The sequence below is a fragment of the Poecilia reticulata genome, linkage group LG5, assembly GCF_000633615.1.
Source record: "Poecilia reticulata strain Guanapo linkage group LG5, Guppy_female_1.0+MT, whole genome shotgun sequence".
NCBI lineage: Eukaryota > Metazoa > Chordata > Actinopteri > Cyprinodontiformes > Poeciliidae > Poecilia > Poecilia reticulata.
This window is the reverse complement of record NC_024335.1, coordinates 20851366-20876277: the sequence shown is the minus strand read 5'-3', so window position 1 is coordinate 20876277 and position 24912 is coordinate 20851366. Positions and strand designations below refer to the sequence as shown.

The 24912-nt window shown below is 39.3% G+C and overlaps 4 protein-coding genes across 4 annotated transcripts; 2 read left to right on the top strand and 2 right to left on the bottom strand.

The window, feature by feature from the left end:
• Nucleotides 1–424: 424 nt before the first annotated feature.
• Nucleotides 425–8035, top strand: nek4 (NIMA-related kinase 4). Its single transcript, XM_008409288.2, has 16 exons — nucleotides 425–712; nucleotides 1448–1714; nucleotides 1812–2009; nucleotides 2325–2432; nucleotides 2677–2831; nucleotides 3137–3281; nucleotides 3849–4436; nucleotides 4523–4567; nucleotides 4704–4850; nucleotides 5100–5258; nucleotides 5896–5962; nucleotides 6182–6294; nucleotides 6420–6508; nucleotides 6624–6841; nucleotides 6927–7063; nucleotides 7355–8035. The coding sequence occupies exons 1-16, from the start codon at nucleotides 623–625 to the stop codon at nucleotides 7451–7453; spliced, it is 2625 nt and encodes an 874-aa protein (XP_008407510.1). The 5' UTR covers nucleotides 425–622; the 3' UTR covers nucleotides 7454–8035.
• Nucleotides 8036–8124: 89 nt separating this feature from the next.
• Nucleotides 8125–10151, bottom strand: spcs1 (signal peptidase complex subunit 1). Its single transcript, XM_008409290.2, has 4 exons — nucleotides 10001–10151; nucleotides 9565–9624; nucleotides 8480–8566; nucleotides 8125–8371 (listed from the first exon to the last, which is right to left on the bottom strand). The coding sequence occupies exons 1-4, from the start codon at nucleotides 10034–10036 to the stop codon at nucleotides 8246–8248; spliced, it is 309 nt and encodes a 102-aa protein (XP_008407512.1). The 5' UTR covers nucleotides 10037–10151; the 3' UTR covers nucleotides 8125–8245.
• A 183-nt stretch (nucleotides 10152–10334) lies between these two features.
• Nucleotides 10335–16199, top strand: glt8d1 (glycosyltransferase 8 domain containing 1). Its single transcript, XM_008409289.2, has 9 exons — nucleotides 10335–10800; nucleotides 11783–11881; nucleotides 11993–12203; nucleotides 12287–12404; nucleotides 12497–12581; nucleotides 12684–12796; nucleotides 12894–13060; nucleotides 13173–13285; nucleotides 13976–16199. Exons 1-9 carry the CDS (start codon nucleotides 10785–10787, stop codon nucleotides 14152–14154), a joined length of 1101 nt encoding a protein of 366 aa, XP_008407511.1. The 5' UTR covers nucleotides 10335–10784; the 3' UTR covers nucleotides 14155–16199.
• Nucleotides 16200–17052: 853 nt separating this feature from the next.
• Nucleotides 17053–23101, bottom strand: gnl3 (G protein nucleolar 3). Its single transcript, XM_008409291.2, has 16 exons — nucleotides 22844–23101; nucleotides 22316–22451; nucleotides 22098–22156; nucleotides 21758–21898; nucleotides 21500–21619; nucleotides 21125–21205; nucleotides 20920–21052; nucleotides 20700–20803; nucleotides 19636–19786; nucleotides 19454–19541; nucleotides 19190–19367; nucleotides 18968–19110; nucleotides 18633–18769; nucleotides 18332–18471; nucleotides 18073–18136; nucleotides 17053–17987 (listed from the first exon to the last, which is right to left on the bottom strand). The coding sequence occupies exons 2-16, from the start codon at nucleotides 22326–22328 to the stop codon at nucleotides 17887–17889; spliced, it is 1653 nt and encodes a 550-aa protein (XP_008407513.1). The 5' UTR covers nucleotides 22329–22451; nucleotides 22844–23101; the 3' UTR covers nucleotides 17053–17886.
• Between the last annotated feature and the right edge of the window lie 1811 nt (nucleotides 23102–24912).

The window sequence follows — 24912 nt, the reverse complement described above, 5'->3', positions numbered from 1 at the left end:
GTTTAGGGGGTTTCAATACACTCGATGCCATCTTGTCTCTCATTGTAACTTCATTTTGGATGTCAATATATGTTAAAATATATATTTTAAAAAGATTTATAACAGTCACAATAGGACATATCTGCATGACATTGCTTGAGCATTATTTCTTTGAAGGAGCCTGTTTTTTGTTTATTCTGTGCACTTAACAAAGATTTCTCCTCACATATGATCTTAATGGTGAAGGCGTAGCTTATCTACTTGACTAATAAAAATGTCAGTCTGATTATCAGGCATATACTGCATGTAAATATTATCGAAGACAAGAAGTTGCTCTCTAATCAACCTTTTACGGTAAATGTTGCACTCCAGCCTCTAGATGGCGCTGCTGGTAAACATTGGATTTGACCCCCCCAACTCTCAGTCTCAGTTGCCTAGTGATGACAAACTATCCACAGCTTCTGATTTCCTGTCTTTTCAAAAAAAAAAAAAAAAAATCTCATCGCTGCCTCCGAAGCTAACTCGAAGTTTTCCGAACAGATTTTTCTGTTGTTTGTGTGGAGAGCTCTGTCGAGCTATGGGACGAAGTAGCAGCTGTACTCTCTCTGGGAGCGTCGTCTAGCGCTGGCTGGGCTTTTGACCGATGATGAATAACTATAATTTCATCAGGGTCGTTGGGAAAGGAAGCTACGGAGAGGTGAACTTGGTGAAGCACAAGACGGACCGAAAACAGGTGAGAAACAAATCTTAAAAAAAAAACAGTTAATGCTAAAATATGTTTTAAAATGCCATGCTTTTGTAGTGATCACGCCAAAACATTGTGAAGTTACCTTAAAGTCGGTTTAAACATAAGAGATTTGCTGAGATTTTTTTATTTTTTATTTTTTTTTAGTGTAGCAAAAGATAGTTTTAGAGTAGCATCTTATTTCTCCATCCAAATACTCAATATAAAAATGGATTTATAAACGAGAACACTTTCTGTATTACTTGTATATAGCTATTTGAAACGGTTCTGAAATTTGGCACTTGATTAAATAATGCTAATGAGCTGGACATGATGAGAAAAATAATTGTATGATGGTTACACGATCTTCCTCAGATTGATTTGTGGCTTCCAAAAGAACTCATGTTCTTTGAACCCTTTCCATATTTTGTCACAAACGTCAGTGGATTTTGTTAGATTAGACCTTATCTGTTAGATGAATAAGTTGTGCATAACTGTGAGGTTACATAATGATGTAAATTCTTTAAAGCGTTGCCCACATTTGTATTCTGCCCCCTTTGCTCTAATTTTGCTTCCCATTGCACAATTATGCACTAGTTTGTGTTGGTCCGCCATATAAAATCACCAAAAGATGCAACTGAGGTTGTGAAATATCATAAAGTGGATAAAGGTAAAGAGGAATGACTGCTTTGGCAAAGAAGTGTATGTTGGCACTGTGTGTTTATGCTTTGTGTTTTCCTTTAGTATGTGATAAAGAAGCTGAATTTAACCACATCGTCCAAACGGGAACGCCGTGCCGCGGAGCAGGAGGCCCAGCTTCTGTCCCGACTGCGACATCCCAACATTGTGACTTACAGGGAGTCGTGGGAAGGAGACGACCGTCAGCTGTATATCGTGATGGGTTTCTGTGAGGGCGGGGACCTCTATCACAGACTCAAACAGCAGAAAGGGGAACTGCTGGTGGAGAGGCAGGTCGTAGAGTGGTTTGTCCAGATAGCCATGGCACTTCAGGTACAACATATTGGCACACTTGGCTGAAAAAGTGGATTGGGCTGAGTCGCTTTTGGGAATCAGGGAAGTCATAGTTGTGATTTATTTTTCTTTCCAGTACCTCCACGAGAGGAATATTCTTCACCGGGACCTTAAAACGCAGAATATCTTCCTGACCAAAACCAACATCATCAAAGTTGGAGACCTGGGTATTGCACGTGTTTTGGAGAACCAGAATGACATGGCCAGCACTCTCATTGGGACCCCGTACTATATGAGTCCAGAGCTCTTTTCTAATAAACCCTACAACCACAAGGTATTATGGTTTCCTGCTCCCAGTAAATAAAGGAGCTTGTTTCCACTAACAATTGATTAAATAAATTCAGTTGCTTCTTCTTCAGATGAAAATTTCATTTAGTTAATCTATAAAAGTTAAGAAATTGGAGGTCAGAATGAATATATTGTCTGCTTTTTATTTCATTGCTGAACGCAGCTTTTCTTCATTTCTCTCTTTCTTTCAGTGCTTCTTTCTGACTTTCTTTCTTAGTTTACATCATTGTTTTCAGTCAAGCATCAAATGTATTCCTGTCTTGGTAAAAAAAAAAAAAATCACAAATTCTGCTGTCTCCAGTCAGATGTCTGGGCCCTGGGCTGCTGTGTGTATGAGATGTCCACGTTGAAACACGCCTTCAACGCCAAAGACATGAACTCACTGGTTTATCGCATTGTAGAGGGAAAGGTTGGTTTTATCCTTTTTATCCTTTAGATAAGTTGCAAGATTAATGTCATTTTATTATATTAATCTTAATTAATTACAGATAGGTTTTTTTGTTGTTCTTTTGGGACCTCTCTGCAGATAAATCTGCCGGATTGAGTTTTGTCATTTTAGATTTTGTCAGGCGAGGTTATTTTATTGTGAAATCATTTAAACTCCATCCACAGATTATTGCTTTTTTTTTTTTATTTATAATTTTGCTCTCTAGTTGCCACCGATGCCGAGTCAGTACCACCCCCATCTCGGAGAGCTGATCAAGAGCATGCTTTGTAAGAAACCCGAAGACAGACCGGATGTCAAGCATATCCTCCGGCAGCCCTACATAAAGCGACAGATTGCCATGTTCCTTGAGGCCACCAAAGAGTAAGCGTTATTCATGTCAGATGTCTTTCTTGGTTAACTTTCAGGCAACATCTAAAGTGTAGGAAGCTCTGGAAATGTTAACATTTTCTTTGGCGCGAGCAAAAATATTCAGGAATAGCGATGGAGCATGAGTTGAGCAGTTTGGAGAAAAAGAAGGGCAGAGAAGGACAGGTGGATGTATTGGACACATGAGCTGCCAAGAAGGGGAAAAAGAAAATGTTGATATGCGAAAAGTAATCTGTGCATAAAATGCAATTGACTGATTGAGTTTCTCTCAGTGTATGTCTCGGTTCTCGTTTTTCCAGAAAAACGGCCAAGTCGAGAAAAAAAGCTGCGGTTGGACCAGGAGACTGCAGTCCCAGCAGTGGGTCGTCTGGTGCGTCGCGTCACCCAAAACCTCAGAAGCTTCCTCCAAGTCCAAACGCCGACACCGTTGCCCAGGCGAAGCAGGTGCGTCGATTGTTTACGCCAAGGCTCTTCTGAGTTGTTGAAATCTCTTTGTAACATTTTGTGTCATTTAATGATTGTTTTTCTCCCATTTACACCTTTATCAATTGTGTCTTTTAACAGTCCACTGATTCCTCTGGTTAGTCGACGGTGGACCCAAGTCCTTTTCTTTATTTGATTGATTTCAGATTATCTTCAAAATTTCACATCTCGAGTTTTTCCTCAAACATATGTAGTGATTTGATTTTATGACATCATTTTTATTATTATTTTTTTATTTGAAACCTTTTCATTTAATTCATTTTTGCTCTTTACCAAACTTTTGGATTATGTTGCCTTGCCAACCTTCCATCGTCATTTAACCATAAGAAAGAAACAACTACCTAAATTGCTTTTGTACTTGCTTGGACTGTCTTTGAAAATTGAGTCTGTGAAGAAATCTTGACGCAAAATCTGACAAGATAATCCTTTACTAACTTGGAAGCCTCTCTATTTAAAAAGAAAATTTGAAGTGTGGAAAAAAAAAAGAACTTTATTTTATTTTATGGAATCTTTTCTCTTTAATTCTAGAGAGAAGACAAATCGTGGGAGCATAAAATCCAGAACGGCTTTGCAGATTTCCCTCCGGCCCTTCCGTCGCAAGCTATACCCCCAACAGTTGATATTCTCAAAGCCGGCATCTCTCCCCTGGCAACCATCAGCAGCATTAATATTGATATCCCGTTGCAGCTGAGTGACGGTGTGATGAAAAACCAGGTGCAAAGGCCCCCGTCTGTCGAGTCACGGAGGGAGCCTGGGACTCGCATCGTATGCAAAGACAGAAAAGCGAGGCGGAAACCAGATCCCTCACCTCCTCCTCCTGTGAATCTCGCTCTCAGAGCTGAGTCAGGTGTTTGTGCCAGGGGAGAAGAGGAGAGGACGGCTTCCGACGGGCTGTCAGATATCCAGCCGAACCCAAGTGGTAAATGTTCCCCCGTCTCTGTGGAGAACCAGGACTCGCATGTGGACATCGGGGATGACACCGGCGAGTTACTGCGAGAGGCTGAACTGAACTCAAACGCAGAAAACGTGAAAGTGGATGTAAGTGCAGACGGTAACAATGACACTGTGACGTTAATGAAGGGGACTCCAGTGCATCTACACATGCCAAACGTTGATGTAAGTTTTTAAAGAAGGTAGAATCAATGTTTTTATTGTTTTTTTTTAAATGTCTACTTTTCATAGGACTCCTTATGTCTTTTCAGCACAGCCTTGAAACGACGGAAAAGTTGTTGGAGCGTCCAGCGGTGGTAAGCGACGAACCTCCCGTACCGTTTCCCCAAAAATAAATCTGGATAGGTTTTTAAAAAAAGCTAGTACCAATGTGCACAGAGGATGCAAATCTTTACTTAGTGGTGTTGGAAGATTTGTGTTGTGTCTGTTTAGGAGCCTGTTGAGGAAGAATCGTCTTCTCTCTGGATTAAACGAGACCCAGCTACCGTTTGCCAAAATCCCCAGATCTTTTCTGAGCCTTCAGGATCAGAGCAACACAGGGGGATGCTTTTTGATCCGACTAAAGGGGGGCATAAACAGGTAAACATGACTACTAGTACTAACTAGCGTTGAACATTTATACAATTTATATATAATTGAACTTTTAATATGACTTTGCAATAATATAGAAGTAATGTGTGGTTCGTTTTTAGTTTTAATCCATCGACGGGGTAATATTTTTTCCTTTTTCGACAAGTGACTCTGAAACTGCAGCGAGCAAACATGAAGGCCAGTATGACTGTAATTAGCATTAATGTTGGATTTTCTTTTGCTTCTTGTTAATTCAAGTTGGCAGCTTCGAGGCCTTTACCTCGTCCTCCCACAGAGGCGGCGGCCGTGGAGAGGAAGAGGAGGATTAAGAAGACCGTGGAGAGCAAGAGGGAGGATGCGGCTGCAGCCTCCACGTCTGTTAGCTCATCTAAGGATGGATTGTTGCCTTTACCACAAGTGAGAGCAACACTTTAACTCCCTGCAGCTTTATTTAGTTATTTGGAGTTAAATCAAACCCTAAAGCTTTGTATTGATCAGTTTGTCTTTGTTATATTCATCGTCACCTTTTTAAAAGAATTTTGGGATCTATTTTCAAGCACTTTACCCAAAAATGACTTTTTGTTTTTGAAAATCTTTTATTATTATTATTATTATTATTATTATTATTATTATTATTTTTTTTTTTTTTTTTTTTTTTTTTTATTATTTTTTTTTTTTTAATTATCATTAGTATTTCATTGCATGATGTTATGTAATCCAACAAGTCATTAGAAGTTCTTAAAAAGTGGATTTAAAATCTAAAACATAAATCAAACAAAGGTATCGTTTACATTTATTAAATTTTTTGTTTATACATATATTTTCAGTGTTGTAGCAGTAAAAGAACTACAATTTAAAAAAAATGATCTGGTGATAATTTTTTTTAAGTAAATTTAATCCACGTCTAGTTTGGTTATATAACTTTTAATTAGATATGTGCTTTCTGACTTTGGGGTTTCTGTGTTTATTATTCAGTTTCTAATCACGCTTCGTTATACATTTCAAATAAACTCATTCATATATCAGCCTAATTGAGAGCAATTTTATTTATTAGGAGCGTCCTCTGACCGCCAGAGAGAGAAGACGCCTGAGGCAATCCCAGGATGGCGCAAGTCAACCAGGTAATGCCTCCAAAAATCATCAGTACTTGGTGTTAAAAAAAAAAAAAAAGACAGAGAAAATTCAAATAGGTCTTTGTTGTTGTGAAGAGAAATCAATTAAAAATAAAAAACCATCTAAAGCCAAACTACAAATAGTTATGATCCTGAACAATGTCACCTAAATGTTAAGTGTTGTAATTGCAAGGAAAATCCTATTTGGTTGTTTTCCCTGTTGCTCAGGTCCGAGTGCTGTGCGAAGGGCGTCGTATGATGTTGCCTCCACCAAAGCCGAGCGACACAACGCCCCCGTCACTCGATCTGCTTCATACTCCGTCACAGACTCCGGCAGTAAGGTGCAGATACTCTTTATCTTTTTCTTAAACTGAATTTTAGAATTTCTGAAGTTTAGAAACAGCAACATTTAGTAGCTTATTAAAATCTTTCTTTCACAAGAGTTGTTTTTCTTACATCACAACAGGACAGACTGATGGAGCAAAGGTCAGACGAAGACGAGTACAGCTCATCCACAAGTTCCACAGAGCGCTCAGAGGGAGACTGCAGGGAACGGTGAGGACGAGTCAAGTGTCTCAGCAGTCGTCTTTGTAATTACTAGCACTTTATCCTTTGAGTTTTATACTGAAACACGTTAACCTGTGCATAAATGTGCTCTGTGTACGAGCAGAAAGACAGAATCCAACGACATGCATGATTTGGTCCACATGATGACTCAGACTTTGAGGATGGATGTTGGAGACGCTGGGCGTGAGTTGGGAAAAGGCCGACTGGACTCGAGCGCGATGCCAGAATTCAAGCTGAATCGCAGGTACAGGGACACCCTGGTGCTTCATGGGAAAACCAGAGAAGAGGCAGGGAGCCTGTCTCTTGGGGAAATCCCAACAGGTTAGATACTTCGGTTTAATCCCAGCTTCGTAAAGCAGGCAGCGACTCTCTGACCGACTCGAGTTTAACAGCTCTGTTTCTGTAGAAGGCGCCACGTCCGGTCCAGCCAAGGTCAGGAGAGCAATAGAGCGTCTGAGAACGGATGTGGTGAAAGGTCTGGGTGTTAAGCTTTTGGATAAAGTGCTTGAAGTCATGGAGGAGGAAGATGAGGTCAAAAGAGAAGTGAGTAGAACAGAACCTAATGTAAAATCTCTTAAATAAATGGGAACCAACATTATGTTTTCATCTTAATTAGTACTTTTTTTTTCTTCCTAATACCAGTTATTTCCTTCTTTTAATTTTAAAAATTAAACATTCTGTATTTTTTGTGACAATTGCAAATTAACAGGTTTCAATTTACTGAACTAAATCTAATAAAGACTAACTTCAGTTCATATTAACTCATTTTTAAAAAATGATTTAAGCCTGTTCATAATTCCAGCCTAAGCTCGGCTGCCTTCATTTTGTTTGCAGCTGTGCCTTCGCGACCAGATGGGAGACGAGAAGTACCAAGCTTACGCCGTCATGGTGAGGCAGTTGAAGTTTTTCGAGGATATTGCCGTCAAGATATGAAGAGCACTGAAACAACGAGAATACACACAATTTGGAAAAAAAAGAAAAAAATGCTTTTCCAAATTGTCACTTCAGTCAGTCAAATCAAGCACTCTTCCATTTATCGAGGTACAGAGGAAGTTTGGTCTTTAACGCAAACATTTTACAAGCTGAAATTTGTCTCGAGGTAAACATTGTGATATGAACAAGTTTTATGTGAAAGAATTGACACATATGTACATGTCTGGACAAAATGGTACAAACAATTATGTAAATCACTTATTTCTGCATCTTACCACATGACACTGGATGTGAAATTGATCCTATAAAGTTGAGGACATCTATGCAAACATTTGAGTCGTTTTAAAGCTTCCATTTAAGGAGTTTCATGTATTTATGATCCTTCACACCTTCTTTCTTGTGCTGTCCGCAACACCTTTGACGTAACTTCTGTTGACTAATTTTCTTCTCGACACAAAATAATGTAAAATAGATTTATTGTAGATTATTAACATGAGTGATTTTTAATAAAACTAAAATGGAAAGCCTTTGTTTTTTGCTTCTCGGTTTATTAAAATTCAAGAATTGCACAATTTTTATAGCAGATAAATAACATGTTTAGGGTTTAAGAGATTTCACTGAGTGCAGAAAAACGTAAATTGAAATTTCACATCAAATCAAACAGACAGCACCGGATTTAACTTTTTATTTTTTTAAATGCACAGAATTGACCTACTTATACCGTTATTTGCTGTGAATGTGAATTGTAGGACAAACTTCACTTTTCTATATATAAAAAAAAATGAACAGGATTTATTTATGCTTCTTTCTCTTGATGCTTTCCTGGGGTTTCTGGGTGGGCTCTCCGCTGGCTTCTGGTGCCACCGGCTGCCAGGGCAGAGGATTCCGTCTGTACATCGGCCATGGAGGCAGGGTCAACTAGAGGGGACGGAAACAACGTGACAGATGTTTACAGGGTGGTATAAAAAGGGCTCGATGTGACACAAGACACTAGCCAATGAATATTTAAAAAAAAAAAAAACTCACCAGGCAAGACACAGCAAATCCAGCCAATACAATGTACACTGTCCAGCCAAACTGCTGAATAATCAGCCCATACACGAATCCGATCACCTGAGAAGAAAATCCAAACCATATCAGTACAGCAGGACTGCCGGGAGGATGCTTGACCACTTGAACTGCCATCCGTGCCAGACAATTTGTCTGTCCTCGTGTTAAGTCAACGTGGTACAGGTTTTGCCAAATATTTCCCAGTTGTCTTCAAAGCAGCCTTGTCATAGCCACAATCCGCATGAAAATGCAGATTATTTTTGTTATATTAGTATTTAAGCAAAAGTATTTATGATTTGAATGAAAGTATATCACCTTCGGTTGCTGACACAAGTAAAAGTTCTAAACTTGTTGACTGGAAAAGGGTTAGCGATGGACAATTTTTTAGCAAACAGCTTTAGAAAACAGATGCCCCTCAGCAAATTGGAATAAAATCCAAAATGTCTGTTAATTTCTGTAAGTCAGATCAAAAAGTGAAACTGATTACATTTACTAACCAAACACTACAGGCAGACATTTTGAGTATTTATGTTATTGTGGCTTGTAGCTAATAAAGTCAGAAAGTTACTAAATTTAATGAGACCAATAAATGTCTAACAAATGTGACTTGTTGGTTGTCCAAAGATTAGAACTGTTGAAAAAGTTAATTTTAGAGCACTTTACATTTCCCCACAACTGAGGTGCTGATTTCATTTTCTATCCAATCTGCACCTCCAAACTGTATATATATTATATAACTGTAATACCTAGTCAGCATGCTTACTTTACCCTAAACCCCTGTGCACAGAACAGTGAGGATGAGAAGGATGAGTCACCAGGTCCAACAATGAAGAACTAACACCTCTCAACACCTCGGCAGAGCCACAGGCTGATATCTCCATTGCATACTGCATTGATGGGGTAATTCATGCAAAAGGAGCACTGACCAAGAAGTCTGTGCGTAAAAGCACAACAAACGAAAATGAGAATTTGAGATATATCATTTTGTGTGTATCGAATATTTATAAATCTTTCAAGTTATAGAACTGAAATACTTTAACATTTGTCATTAAATTATTTACCGCAGAGATGAGTATAATTCCTTGGAAAATCTGCTCAGCCAGCTTCTGGCCCTTGTAGTCCTGCAGAACAAGAGGGAGATACAATAAATTAAGTCATTATAATAAAGTCCGTTAGCAAAAGATGTCTGCAGAGGTTCTTCAACTGGATATGCTACATCTGCAAACTCAGGGAAACTTTGAACTACTTTTTAAAATCATTGTTTGACAGAGAGGATTATTTAGTTAATGCTACGCTTTTATCAACTTGAAATGTTGAATCCAAGTCAGAAATGCTATTTTATTTTTTTCTGTGTAGAATAAAACATGGCTTTGGTTAGCATCCGTTACCGAAGTAATCAAAACGACAGAAAGCTAACGTTTCGTGAATAAAATCATCTGCATTATTTAAGGTAACTAAATTTACAGTTTCTCAACAAATTAGGTAATTACTTCTCACCATGTGCGTAGGAATGGACTTAAATACAGACAGCATTTTTACACTTGAAATGAGCTATCTAAACGGAAATATGTTTGGTTTTGGTTAGAGTCAAGCAAGCTTACTTCCGCTTTTAAAAGCTACGTTGTATTGTGAGGAAGGACCTGCTGACGTAATACGGGTGCCTAACTGAACAGAAAAGCGCAGGTCCTCAGATTCATATATCATGTGGATTCCTCAAAACGCTTTGGGTTTTGTTAACCCTCGCTTCAAAGTCTAGAAAATTTGCAAGCTATCTACAAAGGTGCCTTACGTAAATTTGAAGTTCCCCCATCATAACTGTTAAATTGGCTATGCATTTTTACAAAATAATACTTTTAGAATATTTAAAATTTTCTTACTAACCTTAATCGAAACCTTTTGCGTACTCGAAACGCCCAGATAATGGAGATTTTCAATCAGGCATATCCTAAACGCCTAAAGCTGCGTGCAGTCGTGATAGCGGACGGGACAAACTTGTTGATGTTGAGTTGGCAGTTTGGCTTCAATGTGAATTCGTCACATATGAGTGTTTTTCCTAAAAACTGCACCTTGCATGTAGGCGTCTTGAATCTGAGCGCATAATTCACCCCCAGCAGAACCTTTTGGTGTCTATGCCATTATCACAGAGCGGCGTCGCGACGTTAACGGTCTAGGGGGAACTCAGCCCACCGTGGGCATCACTTAAACCAGCTTCGGTTCTATTTGTATTTTCTTGGTTTTTAATTCTTGTCGTAGTGCTGGAAGGACTGATGCGGCGGCTGCCATGACACTAAGGAGAGGTAAGAAAGTTGCATTAACAATTATGTCTTACCTTTCCACACATTAAGATAATCAGTGATTAATTGCACTAATAACAAACGTGAAATTGACTGTAATTAACATGGATGTTGTGGGGAAAATGTACTCCTCCCATCAAGTCAAGTGTCCACGTGAGTGCCTCGCAAAAGTACTTTTCCATACGCTGAGGCAACTACAAGCATTAGTGTATTTTAATGGGATTTGATTTGTTTTTGCTAGAGCAGCACAAAATAGTATATATTTGTGAAATTAAAGGAAAATAATATATGCATTTGTATTTACCTCTCTAATTTTGTTACCCTATAACCTGATGCCCTAATAATTCACCTGTGCTCTTCTGTGAAAGCTTCAGAGGTTTGTCAGAGAACACTGATTTAAAAACAGCATCGTAAAGACAAGACAGATCAGTGATAATGCAAAATGCTATGCCCTAGCTGGAAACATGGTGGTGGCTGTGTAATGCTGTGGGGATGCTTTCCTAAAGTTAATGGGATGGAACTCAGCCAAAGCACAGACATCAGGCTAGACATCAACTGATCCGACTGAACTAAAGGTATCTTTGAAAAGAGAAATAGGCAAATGTTTTAGTCTGAAGATGTGTAATGTTACCCAAACAGACTTGTTGCTGTAATTTTGGTGAAAGGTGGTTCTGCAAAGTATTGTCTTGGATTTTGTGTGTGGAGAGAGAGACAGAGAGAGACAGAGAGAGAGAGAGAGAGAGAGAGAGAGAGAGAGACAGAGAGAGAGAGACAGAGAGAGAGAGACAGAGAGAGAGAGAGAGAGAGAGAGAGAGAGAGAGATTAGGTAAATAAGAAAAGCACATAATTTATTCGTGGGAAAAAAAATGTTGGTAAAGTCCCACACATTGAAGTTTGTGGTTGCAACATAACAAAATAAGGGAAAGTTCTGTATGTTAAACTTCAGCCTCTTCCATCTAACAGCTCCATCTAATGTGCTCCACAGTGAATGGAGTCCTTCTCGTTCTCCTGGCCGTGGCCATACTGATCATAGTTCATCGAAACCTCCTGAATCTCAGTGACTTCTTGGACAGAGAAAACCCAGGTACGTTTCTGAGCCGAAGTTTACACGCACTGATGTAGTCTTGTCACATCAGAGTGTTTTGGTGCAACAAAACGACTGTAAGTGCTGTGCGGTTAACATGCCCCAATCCAGATGCCGGACAGATTCTTCCTTTCGAGGCGGAGTTGTCTCCTGGTGTCAGGCAGAAGACGGAAAGGAAAAGAGACGAGATCCCTGTCCTCATCACTGCCACAGAGGACAGGCTTGGGGCCGTGATCGTTGCGATGAACAGCGTCTCCCGGAACAGCAAAGCCAATGTGGCCTTCACTATTGTGACCCTGAATGATACAGTTGATCACCTAAAGTAAATTTGTTCTTCTTCAGCCGGCGCTGAATTCTCTGTCATCTTAAGTGAATTAAAAATGATCTTTTTTGTTTTACCAACAGGGCGTGGATAAGTAAGACAACATTAAAAAATGTCAAATATAAAATAGTTATCTTCCAACCAGAGCTTCTGAACGGGAAGATATCAAAAGATCCTAAAATGCTGGAAGCTACAAAACCAGTAAGACGACTGATAATACTGCAATTCTGACTCAGAATACATGTTACAGCTGCTGTTTATGTATTAAAAATTTTATGATGTGTGTGTGTTAGTTGACTTTTGCCAGGTTTTATCTGCCCATGTACATACCAGAGGTAGAGAAGGCGATTTATCTCGATGATGACGTTGTTGTACAAGGTAAGAACGAACCCATAATAAATCAAATCAGGTCTGTTTGACGTCATGCAGCGATTAAAGTCAAAAAAGGAGGTTTATTTATTTGTTGCTTTTGGCTATCAGGGGACATTCAAGAGCTTTATGAAATCAACCTGAAACCGGGACATGCAGCCGCCTTCTCTGATGATTGTGACTCAGCTTCTGCTAAGGGCATCGTTCGAGCAGCTGGAAATCAGGTGGCGTTTCCATCTCAGCTACTTGTCATTTGTGCTGCTTAATATAAGGAACTGAAACATACAGATGCAGTATTAAACAGCTAATCCTTTCCTGCAGAACAACTACATGGGTTTCCTGGACTTTAAAAAGGAGGCTATTAAAAAGCTGGGGATGAAGGCCAACACGTGCTCCTTTAATCCGGGAGTCATTGTTGCAAATCTGACCGAGTGGAAGAACCAAAACGTCACCCAGCAGCTGGAGAAATGGATGGAGCGCAACTCTCAGTGAGCCCACACACACAAGCTGAATGATGGGCTTAAGAGAAGACGCTTCCGCAGAAATAGAAATAGTTGTAGCAAAGGCATTTAATCATTTTTGTTCCCATTTTCGTAACAGGGAGGATCTGTACAGTAACACGCTCGCAGAAAGCATTACAACTCCTCCGCTTCTCATCGTCTTTTATAAACGTCACTCCCCCATCAACCCAATGTGGCATGTGAGACACCTGGGTGAGTTACTGGTTAATTTCTGAGTGTTGTTTCTAACTCTTTGTTAATTGGTGGGGAAAAAAAAGATCTTTACTGGTTTCGTAGTAATCAAACCGTAATGTTTGCTGACCAGCTTATACTTGTTTCTAGTAGTATTTTGACGATTTGTAGTCAGAAGGCCTCCTTTTTCCATCACCCTAATCTTTAGGGCCCTCTGTCAGATTAGAGTCGTGTCTCTGGCTGTGCCACTCCAAAAAGATAGTATATCGCTGCCAGTTATAACAGACATGCTGGTAAAATTAATATGTTGCTATAAAACCTAAATCTGGCATCTGTAAAATGGTTATGAATAACTCTGGTCTTAAGTAGAGAGACAAACTAAAGAAAAGCTGGTTTTATGGCACCAAGAACATATCAGAGGCAGCATTCGTACCATACTTTCCTCACACATGTTAAATTGGCGGTATCAATTACTTTTTATTTATAATTCTAATGCATTTGGGAAGAGGAACCTCTAAAAAGGGGGATAACTGCACTTGAAATTTACAGCAAGACACCTTTACATTGCTCAGTTGTGATATTTCCTTCACTCGTACTCAAAAATAGCTGCTCTCATGTGGATGGGGGTAAACACTGAAATAATCAACATTGTGACTTTCCAGTAATTCTAAAGGCTAACTCTTAATAAATGTAAAAATCCCAACTTCTCAGGCATCACAGGCGCTGGAAATCGCTACTCTCCCCAGTATGTGAGGACTGCTAAACTGCTGCACTGGAATGGACATTATAAGCCCTGGGGGAGGACAACGTCCTTCTCCGACGTGTGGGACCAGTGGTTCATCCCTGATCCCACAGGGAAGTTTCATCCCGTGCGAAAACACGCAGACTGAAAAATTACTCTTCGGAGACCTTTGGACCAACGCAGTCCCTGGTGGAACACAGTGTGGCTCCTTTCACCTCAGGAACTAAGCAACCAGCAGTCTTATTCGCCATCCTCTGGATTTGTGGACCCTCTTCACTCCGACGTTATCTTGAACACAGATGCCTGTTTTTACTAAATGTTTTCCTTGCAATGACTCCAACTTGCCCTTAGTTTCTTTTACCAGATATAATGCATCATCAATCATATGATACAACATTACATAATGTTTTAGTTTCTCAGGCCTTTTGAGACCATATTTGACCGTTGATTTATTCTTTTTCTTTAGGAATCCCATGGCCACATGAGCTTCAGAGTTGTGTTTTAGGTGCTGTGACTCACACAGATCAGTTACTGCCTCACAAGTGCACTAAAATGAAGCTATTACCATTTTCAACATATTTATATTCTTTTACCCTCTGGTGCATAGCGGTCACTACAGTGGACAGCTGTTTAAAAGTCATTGTTTCCTAAATGCAGTGGTTTCTATGGTGGAATAGCATATCAGTCCTTAGGATGCTCTCTACTGCTCCCCTCCATTGAGGTTAATTCGGTGGCAAGTTGTTGTAACTACAAGTTAGTGCCGTCGGAGTCCAAGATGGCTGGCAGACAGACACACTCGATGACCACTCCTGGAATATCCTCTCAATCCTTCTATTCTAGGAAAATCCTAGAGGTAAAAAAAAGTATGCTCACATGCAGGAATATCTAAGTAACAATATTATTAACTTAGTTTGGAAATTTTTATTTCACATAAGTAGGAAATTGTGATTAACCATGTGTCCAACACAGTGGACATCATGCATCGCTGACTATATTTTTAACATAAGTCATGTAGTTGATTTATCTTTCATTGTAACTGTTTTGCTTGTAATTTAATTCATTTTGAGTATATCTATAAGTTAGTTTTAAAAAATAGGCTTTTTTATGCAGATCAGTTGTAGTTTGTGTTAGTAAAATTATAATTTTCTCATACTTTTAGACCACAAGTGCAGCAAAGAATAAGGAACACTATAGAATAGTCAAGGAAATTCCCTCCGACTCCTCTGATGATGAGTATAGTGACAGCAGTGATGAGGAGTGGCTACCAGAGAACACTAGAAATTTAGGAGATACGGATAATGAAAGGAGATGCAGACAGTCAGGATGCTGAAAGTCAAGATGATGAGGGCCAGGATGATGGACAGGTTGCAGAGGGAGGTCAGCAAGATGAGGGAGCTGAGGAAAATGTCCACATGGTACCAACTCAGTGAAATGTTCACAAGGGCCATGCCCGCACTCAACCCCGCAAATATGTATGGAAAGTCCAAGTCTTGTTGACCAGTGTGTGGCAACGTATCCCCACAGACGTAGAAACAAGTGGTGGTACATCAGAGTGTTTTCATTTTTTGGATGCGACTGTTGTAAATGCCTGGCGACTCCACCAGGATTGGAAAAGATGAATCTCCTCATCTTCAAAGCTTCTGTGGCCCGTGCACTGATAAATTCTGGCTCCGTTCAGCAAAACAGAAGAGGAAGACCCAGTGGAGCCCCACCTCCAGCAAAGTGCAGAGCAGTGACGAAAGTACCCAGTGAAGTCGGGTTCAGCGCAGGAAATCACTTGCCCGAGCTCACCCAAGTCAAAAATGCAGATGCCACGATGCTGCATGCACAAGGAAGACCAAATACATCTGCATGCAGTGCCATATGGCACTGTGCCCTGGATGCTTTTCCAATTTTCATGTAGCCTAGGAGTTAGAAAAATTAGTTAGGAAAGAAGTTAGAAGAGAAGTTTTGGAGATGCAGGTGTTTGATGAAGATTGTTCTCTTGGTTTAGACTAAACAGAAGGGCTATAGGATGTTAAGAGTGTATGAAAGTATGTTCAAGTGCTTTTCAAAGCCCACAATGGACTAAGTGGTCATGGATATATGATCAAGCTCAGATTAAATTATTCTTCAGTTAAGTTCATACTGTTCTGAGTGCTGAAGCGCATGCAGTCCACTGTAGTAGACATTTCTGTAACTTCCTGAAAAAAATGTTTGAAAAAAAAAGTTCATATTTTTTTTAATGCCCCAAAGAGTAAAAACAGATTTTTAAAAAATTTTGACTCGGGGATTCATAATTCAAGCATCAGAGGGTTAATATTTTGCATTCCTAATTAGTAGGAACCCTATTCCACCAGATGAACCACATGCAGCTGCTTATTTAAAGCCAGTCATATCTGTTGGTCCTCAGTTTAGCTTCGACACAGAAGTTAAACTCAAAGCTTAAAATGTACTAAACAAAAGCAGTACTGTCTAAATTTAAGATTACATTTTTTTATACTTGTTAAACTGCTGGAAGGCTGCCAAGAGAAATGGTCATTTATTGTAATTGCTTAATTATGGCCTTAATAAAAGCTTAACTGTTGCTAAATGATAGCTTAGAGTAAGATAAAGGATTTTTCTGTTTACAGAGCAGTAATGATATAGTGGCCAGTGTGTATATATGTGTGCTAACTCTCCTAATGGCTGTCAGTGCTTAAAATACTTTAGGATTTTTTTTTTTTGCACACAAGATTTATCCAACCTTTTTTTTTAACCAGTATTTAAAAACCTCAAGTTGACCACTTTAAATACAACCTCAAACTTCCCCCCTGCCCAACTACGCTAGTGTAAAACTGAACACTAACATTCCTTGTTACACTGTGGATTTTTAATGATAAACAGACCACTAACCTCTGCATTGCCTTGGCATTTGCACAAATACTGCATGCCTCGTTTGCTTTTTAAGTAGTTTGCGGTTCTGTGTTTCGTACAATACCAATAAAGTATATTTGCTGTTTCCTAAAATGTGAAATTACTACTTTTATAGGGGAAAAATGTAAACATTGTTTAAGGAAAAAAAGGACACATTCTACTTTTGATTTAATAGTTTGTAGGTGCATATCTATATACACGGTTATAGATTAAGATTCTGCAAATAACCTCCAGTCACAATCAAGTATATACACAACTGCTTAATAAGAAAGTCAGTCACATAGGTATCAAATTATCTTGATTGGTAAGGGTGGATAGGTAGATTTAAGGGGGAAAAACCTATCTGAGGGTTAAATTACATCCATGAGTGGAGGTACGTTTCACCGTTCTTTAGGTTTGAGTACAAGCAGGAGTTTCAGAGCACCTGGCCTAATAATAGTGACGTCAAACAGCAGGATAAGCAAATGTAACCACATTCCTGGAAGTGACTCAGCCTTTTTAAAGACCATATTTCCATAACACGATACAGTTCTCACCACTGTAACTCCCTGTTTTGTTTTCTACAGCTCAATGCAAGTCCTAATGGGATCAGCTGGCAAACAATGGAGCAAAGTTTAAAGCAGTAATCACTGAAAACAATTCTCCGTGTTTTGGTTCAGCCAACACTTCAATGTGGAATCAGGTGGACAATGTCTGGAAGTTAAGACAACTCAGGTCTGATGAAAAGATAAAATAGGAGTAAAGATGCAGGGATTCATTTCTGTGCACACCACGTGTTTCCATCCATGTGTAATATAATCTGACCAATCAGCAGTTTGTTTCCACACTACTTTATGGCAGTAGCCTGGCTAGTTTATGGGTATCTGTGCCATTTACATGGTTTAGTTAACAACCGGGGATCAAAAACAAAAACACAAAGCTGTTCTCCGTCATGAGTAGTTCCAGCTCTGGGTGGTGAAAAGAGTCCATGAATCAAGGGGAGAGTTCATTTAAAATCAGTGTTGAAGTCGTAAGCATCATCTGTATAAACGGTAGAGAGGCTGATGTCGACAGGGACAGGCTGGAAATGAACCTTACTGGGTTTATCTGCAATAAAAAGGCAAAACATTACCATGCTTATTTATTAGCACATATTTAAACCGATAAAAATCTATGCAAAAAATAAAAATACCTTTGACTGTTTTCTGCAGCTTCTCAAGTTCCTCCGTTTCATGCAACTCCTCTGTTTCTCCAGGCTGCAAGAAAAGCAGACAGAAGTTTTATTTATTTGTTTGTATCCAAGTGCTCTAAGAGACACGGTGATTAAAATCAGTCATCGGGATCAGAGTTGGATTAGAAGTCTTCATAAAAGAAATCAAGACTTGCATTTTTATCCTCATTTCCAGAAGTTAAAACAAATGCCATGCAAGTGCATTTCTATGCATCATTACCATGTCATTCTCACTGTTGCGCTGCGCCTCCCTCTCTGCAGGTGGTCGCTCTTCAGGGACGGCGGCCACCGTCAGCAGACCTGCAGTCGGCCCTCTGGAGACGAAGCCAATGCTGCTAGCCAGGTTTGGAAATTTTAAACCTGTGGAAGATATTTTTTTAGGGATAAAGATATAAAATTGGACGAAAGGTACAGCACCTTACAGACGTAATCGTACCATTTCAAACTTTCACATTTTTTTCATGTTACAAAAAATTGCTCACAAGCTTCTAAATGTGTAAACTCAGCTGTAACATTTATACCTTTCAGAATTTCCATGTTGCCTGCCTTCACTTTGGCTAGATCCCAGCCGTTCTGCATCTCAGCGACCACTTCCTCAGTCATGTAGTTTGGGAGGCTGTAGTTACCTGGCACTTTACAGTGGTAGCTTAATTTGGCTCTAGGGGGGGGGGGCAATAAAACATTTAATTTGTGTAATTTAAATGACACAAAAGCCAAACACTTGCTCCAGCTAAAGGGTTTGGATCAGAGTTGGATTAGAAGTCTTCATAGAGAACTCAAGAATTGCACTTTTTCCTCATTTCCAAAACAACACAGCTACCCGCTTTTACGAAACACCAACAAAAACGACGCTCACCCTGTCCAGTCGGTAAGGAAAGTGTTTGCTGCTTGCTCCATGTTTGGAACGCCGCCTTTCTGCAGGAAGCCTCGCTTTTTGGCCAACAAGGTCAAGAACTCCAGGGAACTCCTGAAGTCTGGGACGGTGTACTGAAGCATGACCTGAGACAAGAAGATAAAAGTTAGCAAAAATAGTTTAGCAGTTCCTTCTCACATTCTCTCTGACTGCAACAGCCAGTACCTGCGACTTATCACACTGCTTGAGCAACGTGTTTACGGCATCCAGCACCGTCTGCTGACCCTCCTCCACCTGCAGGCTCCTCAGGGCCATGGAGGCTGCTGGGTTGGATGGCGAAGCGACGACGCCCGGGCTGTCCATTAGCTTCACGGTCTTGGACATGTGCACCTCCTGCACGGTTCTGACGTGCAGGAAAGAGGATGTTGAATTATGAACAATGTTTTGGAGGCAAGATGTTTTAGCCACAAACATTTTTTCTTTGCTTACTTTGTGGTGCCTTTTGCAATACCAACATGGCATGCCATCATCCCTTTCAAGTTGTTAATCAGGCTGCTCTTCCCTACATTAGGAAAGCCTGGGAGGAAGAAAAAAAAAGTTCATAAAAAGGATAGGAATTGATACATTTTATAATATTAAGCAAGCAAAGTGACCGATTCGAATAAACTTACCAACAACGCCCACTTTGAGTGCGGCTTCGCTCTGCGTCTTAGCGGCATAAGCCGACAGTAGCTCGGCGAGACACTCGCTGCCAAAACACGCTGCTCCTTTGGACCTGTCCAGGACTTCGTTGGAGGGCACAACTCTTTTCCTTTTGGTTTTCTGATGAACAAAGAGCACAACGTGATCGACTCAGTTAGCCTAGACACATTGAAAGGTAGACAGAGCTCACACCCACCACAACAGATATTTTTTTTATGCAAATGTTCCACAAAAGCACACATGGTCCCTCCTGATACAGGGACTAAACTGTGCCGTTTGTTGGTTATTCTCGGAGGTTATAACCAGTCAGAACAGCACTGGGCAAGCTGTTCAACTTTCTCAGTCCTCCACATAAAGACAAGACGTTCTTAGCCATTTAGAAAGGAAACCATTTTCTACAGAGAGATCGACTGTTCGTTCTGCCTCCAGGTATGAGTAGGAGTCGTCTTCCACAGGAAACTAATTTATACCAATCTTAGATATTTTACATGAATTAAAATGACACAGTAGCAGCCAGGAAGGCTGAATGTATTGCAATAAAGTTGCTCCATTTTATCCGTTTGAGCCTTTAACTTCTGTTTCAGAACACTAGAGGATGAAGGCAGGTTTTGGAAACTTTATAACAAAGGTAAGAATCTGTAGATTGCAGTTAGGCAAATTTACATCTCCTAAAGTTTATAATGTCTGTTTTTTTTTTTTTTAGATAACTAAAACCTAAATGTGGGTTCTTTAAAGTACAGTTTGTAATCTTTAAGAATTTCTGTTCCTACAAATGATAAGATAGCCGCTTCAATGCAGACGTCTAAACTAGAACACAGATAAAAAAAACCAAGATCCAATTGTTAAACTAAAGCAGTGAAATGGCTCCTTTTTTGATTCCTGACTTTGTAGTCAATTTTGGACTCTGTCATTAACTCAAAAATCAATTTTTTTGATTGTAAAATATTAGACTCAATTTGTGAGGTAGCAAATCTAAGACAGATGTTATCGAAATGGGTAAAATGTTTTTTAAATGTTGAAAATCACATCTTACCACAGTTTTGTCCCGCATTTGTGTTGAAGCTTTGAATGCCACAACTGGAAACTCCCTTTGTAAACATTCGATCCACTTCTCTACATTTTCCTTTGGTACAAGATCTGCAGCAGAAAAAAAAGACAAAAAAACAAAAACAAAACATGAAAATCAAATCATGTTAAGAGCAAATAAAGTTTTATTTTCTCGGTTCAGCTGACAGCTTCTCATTTCCATTTACCTATTTTGGTCAACACAAAAAGTAATTTCTTTTTGCCCCCCAGTAGCACAGCCTCCTCCAATTGTGGGCACCTGCATCCCAGAGGATCCCGAGCATCAAGGACTTCGATTACAACATCAGACGCATCTATTACCTGCAAGAGGTGACTTTGTGAGTAAAGCTGAAGTGTATTGTACCAGACCTCACTGTAAGGGTGCAGGTATACCTTGTTTAGTTCACTGCAGAGGTGCTGCTTTGAGTTCTTGTTCGGTGCTAAACGTTTCACTGAATTACTTTCTGTGGTGTCCTATGCAAACAGATGGAGACAGACACCATAATCATTTATCTTGCCGTAAAAACAAAACAAAAAAAATTACCTACAAACAAAAATATATTTGTATTATTGCTTATTTCAGACATGAAAAAACTGCAGCATTTGCATTTAATAATTTGCTTTGTAAAACAACAATTAAAAATAAAAAATAAAAAATGGAGTGGTGTTTCAGTACTGGCTACTGATGAGGTAATCCAGTTACTAAAACATAAACGGTCCCCATCAGATTAAATTATCTCAGAAATGCCCACTGAGGTGGACTTTTACCGTTCGGGCCTTCTTGGCGCTTGGTTCTGCTTCTTTAACAGCGGCTTCCTTCTCTTTTTTCCTTTTCTGGGCCCGCTCTTCCTTTTTGGCTTGTCGTTTCCTTTCTTTCTCTTCTTCAATCTAAAAAAAAAAAAGAAGCAAGTTTTTCAAAAAATACATATGCACATGGAAACTAACTACCAACAGCCAGAAAAAAAGAAATCATTGCTAAATACTTTTTACACCCATCTAAACTAAGCTATTCGGATGCCAGCCCACCTGCAGCCTCCTTTGCTCTGCCTCTCTGAGGACCTCCTCCTTGAAGGGGGCGCTGTTGGGCACTCCGGGATCCTTCTTTACATGCTTCTTCAATCCTTTCTTTTTAGCCTCTTTTTTTAACTTTCTGTTATGCTCCCGAACCTGAGATCAGAGCGGAATATTACTAAGGTTATTGTGGGAGAAGCAGCGATGTAATTTGTGTACATAAGCATGCAAAAAAAAAAAAAAAACGTATCGTAATGATGTACTATGGCAAACATGCAAGAAATGTAGTTCAAAGATATTTTATCTATAAAGGTAGTAACGTAAAAACACTGATATACGACAAAAAGCCACTCACCTTCTTCTGTATTTTATAACGTTTGGAGCAGGATACCCTTTTACTTGCTTTCCTTAACTCTGAAGAGAATGAAAGCTTCGTTAGCTCGGTTAAACCTCGATTAGTCTTAGAAAAAGCTCATGTAACCTGACCCCAGTGAACAAAATGGACAACCCGGTCCATTAAAACATTAAAAAGCTGCTCTTCGTGGACCATTTACTGTATGTAAATACACTTACTTGGTCTTTTCATTGTGTCGCTGTTGATCTGCCAATGTGACTGAACGGCTCACACGTGGAAACAGCACAAGTGAAGTTAGATGTTGCGTCTCTTCGATTTCACAAAGTCCGTAAATGAACTTCTGCCACCTGCTGACTTGGAGGCGTATAACACCTTATTTTCCTCAAATGTTCATTCAGATATTTTCCACATTTTCTCATAATAACTAACCTAAACAGAACCCTAATATCACAACCACAAACCTTAATAAATGTTAAGAGATGGACCAACATGAAGTATTTTATAATCGTGTCTTACAACAAAAGTGAGGAATCATTGCAAACAGTGAGGATGGCGAGTGTTTTAAATCTGGACTTTGGGCCATTCTAACACACAAACAGACAGAGATAAACAATTCTGTAGAAGCTCTAGCTGCTTGCTGAGTGTTGTTGTCTGGCTGAAAGATGAGCCTCCACCCCAATATCATTTCTTTTGCAGCTTCCAAAAGGTTTCAGTCCAGGACTGCCCTGTATTTGATGTAAGAATACCTGATTATGAGGTTCTGTCCTTTATATGAGCATTAATTAGAACTTAGACATTATAGCCTGCTTGAATTTGGCAACAAATACATCCACCAATATTGAAAAAAATATGTCAAGTCTGATGAGACTCCATCTGGAAAACAGAACAGACGTTGGACACCATGTCTATGTAGCAGCCTGGAGGTGGCAGCAGTAAGCTTCGCTCAAGTTTGTCTGAGGTTGAAACCAAAACTACAAGTAAAAATAAGTTTCTAGATTAATTGTTTTCTCCAGCAGACTACAGCACATTGTAGTAACCTATCACAACTGTTGGTAAATTTTAATCAAGTTAAACCGGTAGCTATGAAATTGTAGTTATTTTAAAATGATGTAAAATATTAAAGTAGAGTCATTACATTGCGTGTCTTTTTTCATATTTATTGAACCTTGTGGACTTTGCATGCAATAAATGTTTCAGCACTGAGGTCTACATCTGTAAACATGTTTCCTACCCTCTGTGCTCATCTGCTATGATTCTTCCCTACAGCAAACCAAAGTGCTATCTCCTGATCTCCTTGCAGTCCCTGAAAGATCTGCACTCTTAGCATATCCTGTTTTACTTGCTTGAGAGCTTCATTGACAGCAGCTTTCAAATGCTAATGCCACACTTGAAACCAACTCCACACTTTTTAAAGGCTTAATTATTGAATACATGCTAGAGAAAGAGCACACACCTGTTCGTGAACCAGTTCTGGAGATGTCAGCTTTCCGACTGACGTTTTGGCCAATAATGTATAAGGTTCCCACACATGAAGGAGATGAAATTTTAAAAATCATCTGGCTTGCTGCTGTGTTGGTTCTTAAGCCCTTCTCTCAAGATCAAACACAACTGGTTACTGGATATCATTAGCATGTGGATACTTGACCCTTTTCTTTTAAATTATGCCTACATTAGGTGTGTTAAAGCTGCTGTTATTGGTTAATATTTTAATCTCAAAATCTCAAGATCCGTTTTCTTGGCATGCTCATCAGTGCATGCATGGTAGCTGAAAATTTTTTTTTTTTTAAATGTGATAAGCATGCACTTTGCACTGAACCGACTTGACATGCCTAACCACTCTCAAGAACCACAAACCAAACCAAATCAATCACAAACTGAATAATGTACATTGCTGTCTATAAAAAAAGAAGTAAATCAGTCACGGCATAAACATCAAAGAAAAAATTTCATTAAAAATATTTTCAGAACTACAGCAGGACTCAAAACAACCAGGCATCATCAATAAAAACCAACAATATGGGACAATATGGGACAATATGGGATCTCTTAAAGGGGGACATCTTGTTTTTGTCATTCAACCCAGCCATTATGTATTATATTGAGTCCATATAAATTTTTCTCCAGCTGGATGGGTGCTAAGTGGGCCTGGCCTCATAACGTGCTTCTTGCATGGAACTCATTTATGTTGACTAAACAGAATCCATATTGGCAAAACAAGTTGGGCACCCTATCCAGTTCTTAGCTCTCAAACACGTCAAAAGCCTCAACTCTCATTTGAAACCCAGAGGTGTCTTTCATAAAATCTATAACTAGGGGTCATTACATCGTGGACAACCCCATCTGAAGTTTCCACTTTAAACATTTCGAATTCATGTGGCCCCATTCAGATTCTTATATATAAATTGCAATGTATTGAAAGGCCATTCTATTTCAGAAATTTGATTTAAAAATGGAAACTCCCAATTTGCATATTAGTGACATCCACAGTGATATATTTATTTAGGTCACAATTGTAATGATTACACCTCACAGCTAAGGAAAACCAAATTGTTGACTTCTCAGAAAGTCTTCATATTCATTAAGACTGTAAAGGACTTTTTAAACAAAAATGTTGTGTTGTGGTCATACCACAGAGAACACTGCTGATTTGAATTGTTTCCACTGTGGTCTCTTACAGCGTGAGTCAAACTCAAGGTTTGCAGGCCAAATGTGGTCAGCCATAGCTTGATGATAACATTTGTACGCATAAATATATATATATATTTTTTTTTAAATCTAAACAGTTTTACCAGTGAACTAGCAAATTATATGAATG

Excerpts from the sequence above, each read along its gene's own strand:
- glt8d1 (XM_008409289.2), top strand. Across the intron at positions 11,882-11,992 it reads CTTGGACAGAGAAAACCCAG|ATGCCGGACAGATTCTTCCT; the intron begins GTACGTTTCTGA and ends GCCCCAATCCAG. Across the intron at positions 12,405-12,496 it reads TGCTGGAAGCTACAAAACCA|TTGACTTTTGCCAGGTTTTA; the intron begins GTAAGACGACTG and ends TGTGTGTGTTAG.
- nek4 (XM_008409288.2), top strand. The coding sequence starts at position 623 with ATGATGAATAACTATAATTTCATCAGGGTCGTTGGGAAAGGAAGCTAC. Across the intron at positions 2,433-2,676 it reads ATCGCATTGTAGAGGGAAAG|TTGCCACCGATGCCGAGTCA; the intron begins GTTGGTTTTATC and ends TTTGCTCTCTAG. Across the intron at positions 4,437-4,522 it reads TACACATGCCAAACGTTGAT|CACAGCCTTGAAACGACGGA; the intron begins GTAAGTTTTTAA and ends ATGTCTTTTCAG.
- spcs1 (XM_008409290.2), bottom strand. The coding sequence starts at position 10,036 with ATGCTGTCTGTATTTAAGTCCATTCCTACGCACATG. Across the intron at positions 8,567-9,564 it reads GAATTATACTCATCTCTGCG|GTGATCGGATTCGTGTATGG; the intron begins GTAAATAATTTA and ends TTTTCTTCTCAG. Across the intron at positions 8,372-8,479 it reads GATTTGCTGTGTCTTGCCTG|TTGACCCTGCCTCCATGGCC; the intron begins GTGAGTTTTTTT and ends CGTCCCCTCTAG.
- gnl3 (XM_008409291.2), bottom strand. Across the intron at positions 21,206-21,499 it reads GCGCCAAGAAGGCCCGAACG|GACACCACAGAAAGTAATTC; the intron begins GTAAAAGTCCAC and ends CTGTTTGCATAG. Across the intron at positions 19,111-19,189 it reads AGCAGTGTGATAAGTCGCAG|GTCATGCTTCAGTACACCGT; the intron begins GTACTGGCTGTT and ends TTCTTGTCTCAG.